The sequence below is a fragment of the Marmota marmota genome, unplaced genomic scaffold (assembly GCF_001458135.2).
Source record: "Marmota marmota marmota unplaced genomic scaffold, marMar, whole genome shotgun sequence".
Lineage (NCBI taxonomy): Eukaryota > Metazoa > Chordata > Mammalia > Rodentia > Sciuridae > Marmota > Marmota marmota.
In genome coordinates this window covers 17795551-17799737 of record NW_026000174.1, presented here as the reverse complement: position 1 = coordinate 17799737, position 4187 = coordinate 17795551, and the positions used below count along the sequence as shown (strand labels likewise).

The following is a 4187-nucleotide window of genomic DNA, read 5'->3' as shown; positions in this document are numbered from 1 at the left end:
ATATGTCTGAATATGTCACCACTCTCTCCTTTACTGTGATTTTTAAAGATCTCCAATATCTCCTCATCACATTTCTAGTAAGACAAAATCCTATTGTGATTCATGAAGCTCTTTGAGACCTGATACTGCTGGGGCATATGGTATTACCTGTTGTCTCTCTCCTGTTTACTTATCAAACTCTGGCCACCCTGATTTTCTCCTCTCAATTCCAGGGTCTTCCTCCAAATCTTAATATGTCAACTTTTCTTTGTTATTTAGGTCTCAGCTCAAATGTCACCTCCTCATAGGTGCAGTTCCAGACCACTCAAGCTATTGTATTAACCTGTGTAACAATCAGTTCACATTAAAGAGTGCTATTTTCAATTATACTTACATTTTTTATAAAATTGTCTTATTAATTTTTCAACTTAATTTATGACTTATAAAATCATTTTACCTTTTAATTCTAGAGCTTTCATTACAGGAAATGGGAGTTCCCCCAAAATCTGAAATGATACTACTGTGATTCTGTACTTCACAGGCTATATAGCAGGAAACATGAAGGGGATAAATAAGGCTTTGGAAATTACAATGAGACAAAAAATAAATGGCTACTCAAGGAAATAGACACTGCTGGTTCCCTGCCTACTTCTTCCAGAGCTCCTAACCCTGGCTGCCTTGAGAAGTGGTGGATAAGACTGTATCATTCTCTGCAGCCCTGCCCTCCATGAATGGGATCAGTGGGGACTTGCCTAATAGATTATCCCAAACCTGGGGCAAGTCACATAAAAATACATTTTATTTGTTCTAGAGGAAGTAATGTTGCCAGCAACGGGGTTATATTTAATCAGTAAGATAGCTTAGTAGGTGCCAGTGAGAGGAAAATCCACCTATTGATGAAATGAGGCAGAGGAGTCTAACTTTAGATGAATTCTTTCAGAAACTCACTAACTCTACTCCATTTTGAGTCCCAAATGTGGCTCTTCCAAAGCCAGTCACCCATAAATTAGTACTTAGTATAGAGAGGACATAAATTCAGCATTCTGACTCAAGTCATTTCCAGAAACTGACTCCTAATCATGACTTCCCCAATTCTATTGATTTTTAGAAAGACTTGCAAGCAGAATGGTGTTTAGGAGGAACTTAACTGAATTTTTAATGCCAAAAGTAAAAATAAGGTCTTCATGGTTGATCACATTGCACCCATACTCATTTAAAAATTTTATTATTGTGCTAGTTTACAGAATAAATTTAGAAAATAAGACATAAGAGAGGCCCTCATATCCTTGTTTCTTTCCTAGAATATGAGTATTATGTTTTTTCACTCAGTACAAATTTTTTTTTTAATTCAGGGATTGAAAGACTACCTTGGCCAATCCAGTTCTTCACCTTACTATTGAACACTTAAACAGTTATTTTCTTACCTGACTTGTATTGGTCCAGAAACAAGAACCATGGCTGCTGGATAACAACAGGAGACAGATAATAAAGCTTACTGTTCCAAAGGACTTATCAGTAATTATGCTTGTTCGTGAGAAAATCTATCTTCAAGAATGCATGCACCAAGTATTATAATAGCCAGTCTCATTTGAAACGACAACATAGACTTCATTTCAATACTTGGGTCAAGAAAGACTTGGAGTTTTTAATGTGGGACTCAAGTATGGACTCCAGGAAGACTGAATGCTTTTAGACATGGTGTCATCTGCTCGTCTCCATCTCTCTCCATAAAGGGATCATAACTTTTGTTAGAATTCAATAAAACATTGGCATTCAATTTCAAAACTAAAGTAAGAAAAAAAATTAATGAAAACTATGTCTTTATTATTATTGTAAAATATAAAATCAAATTTAAATGTAGCAAAAACACCCTGAAACCAAATAGCAGTGTAGCTAAATACAGTTGTCATTCTTTTGTATGAATTTGTCATCTTTTTTGTAACCGTTATTGCTTCAAAAATATTTCAGCATGCATACAACAAACAGTAGAGTATCTTGCTATAAAAATAATGTGCTTTTTAATTGAGAACAATTTTAACCATTGACCTAATATTATATGTAACTTTAGAAAAGATCATCTTTCCTTATCCCTGGTACACCCTCTAAGACTCTGCTATTCTATAAGAAAACTGTATGCATATATCAATTAGTTCTTCCTAAGTATGAATATTGTGATTGAAACTGGTGGGGTTTGGGGTTCCTGGTTTTCATAAATCTTTCTCCACTTGTGAGCAAAGCATGTGGCCCAATGTTAGTGCTGCCCCGTTTCTGTTGAATGGCTTCCCAGGTCTGGAGGCAGCTTACCACTGGATCTCCATTCTCTTCTTTGCCATCTATGTCTCTGTGTTTCTGGGCAATGGCACACTCCTCTACCTCATCAAAGATGACTGCCACCTCCAGGAACCCATGTACTACTTCCTTGCCATGCTGGCAGGCACAGACCTTACAGTGACATTGACGACAATGCCTACTGTACTGGGTGTCCTATGGGTGAATCACAGGGAGATAAGCCGCGGGGCCTGCTTCTTACAGGCCTATGTCATTCACTCCCTTTCCATTGTAGAATCAGGTATCTTGCTTTCCATGGCCTATGACCGTTTTATTGCCATCCGCTCTCCTCTGAGGTACAAATCCATCCTTACCAACTCCAGGGTGATGAAAATAGGTCTGGGGGTACTGCTAAGAGGCTTTTTATCTCTTGTGCCCCCAATTCTGCCACTCTTTTGGTTTTCATATTGCAATTCCCATGTTCTTTCCCATGCCTTTGGCCTCCACCAAGATGTCATGAAACTTGCTTGTGCTGATATTACATTTAATCGCTTATACCCAGTTGTTCTGGTGGCTCTGACTTTCTTCCTAGATGCTCTGATTATTCTCTTTTCTTACATCCTGATTCTGAAGACAGTTATGGGCATTGCCTCTGGAGAGGAGCGAGCTAAGGCCCTCAACACTTGTGTCTCCCATATGAGCTGCGTCCTGGTATTTTACATCACTGTGATTGGCCTGACCTTCATCCACAGGTTTGGGAAACATGCCCCCCATGTGGTTCACATCACCATGAGCTATGTCTACTTTCTCTTTCCTCCATTCATGAACCCAATTATATACAGCATCAAGACCAAGTAGATTCAGAAGAGCATCATTCACCTATTTTCTGGGCATGGCAGAGCTTGAGTATTTATTACAATGTCTTTTGAGATTGCCCTGATTTCTGGGTCTTTCCCATTATTAGAAAAAAAAAATCTTGGTCTACCCAGTTTTTCAGAGTTAGAGTTAGTTATAAAAAAAGAAGATGGACTTGAGCAGCAAAATTATGTATGCATCCATTGTAATAAAGAAGGAATGCCTGTGATCTTGAAGAAAAGGGATATAGGCAACAGAAGTAAGGGAGATAGAACAATCTATATCCATCCCAAAAGAAGAGTATTCCAAAAGAAGAGTAATTGTCGGAGGCCTCCCTGAACAGGAGATAAGCACACCTCTTTAAGCCTTGAGTATGGAGGTATTGGACTGGCATTGCACCAGCTGCAGTGCATGTGGACTTAACTCTGCTCAGCAAGAGAGGTGCACTCTGGGATTGGGCGTCACACTAGGGGGCTGAGCTTGCACCCACCTGTTCATTGTAACAGAATCCCTTGCCTTATTTGGGTAGAATGTTCCATGGAATGCTTCCCCCTGAATAAAACTGGGGTTCAGAGTCCGGTGGCTCTTTGCTGCTCTTACTCCTTGCCTCCTGCCTCCCTTGCTTCCCTTGCCCTCCAATGTGGGAGCTTGAACTTGCTGAGCTGTCTCTGACCTCTGAAAAAGGTATTTCTGGGTCTGTGGTCTTTTTGTTGCCAGCCCAAATTCACAGGGAGTGAACCTGAATTCCACATTCACGCAGGACGTGCAAACCTGTAATTTTCTTTCAGAAACTGCCAAATTAAGTGGACTAAGATAGCCTGGTTTTCTTTCCATATTCCTACCATACCTCCTGATATTTTTATTCTGACAATAGTGACTATTGATTTAGATTTCACCTACCATTTTCATTTCCCTCACTTACTTCTCACATAAAACAGCTCAGGACATTTTTAACTCATAATTTTTTTGTTCTTTTCTGCTAAGCAATACAGAAAACCTGGCAAAAGTAATGCTATGGTTTAGGCATTTTTCAATGATGGCATAATTTGCTTCTTTACCCTTCTTTAAAGTGTTTGTAATTCTTT

General features: G+C 39.1%; 1 protein-coding gene across 1 annotated transcript; it reads left to right on the top strand.

Annotated features, from left to right (window-relative positions):
• The first annotated feature begins 2217 nt into the window (after positions 1-2217).
• Positions 2218-3105, top strand: LOC107161019 (olfactory receptor 51B2-like). Its single transcript, XM_015507566.1, has one exon. The coding sequence runs from the start codon at positions 2218-2220 to the stop codon at positions 3103-3105; it is 888 nt and encodes a 295-aa protein (XP_015363052.1).
• Positions 3106-4187: the final 1082 nt, after the last annotated feature.

Coding starts and splice junctions, on each gene's coding strand:
- LOC107161019 (XM_015507566.1), top strand. CDS start 2,218: ATGTGGCCCAATGTTAGTGCTGCCCCGTTTCTGTTGAATGGCTTCCCA.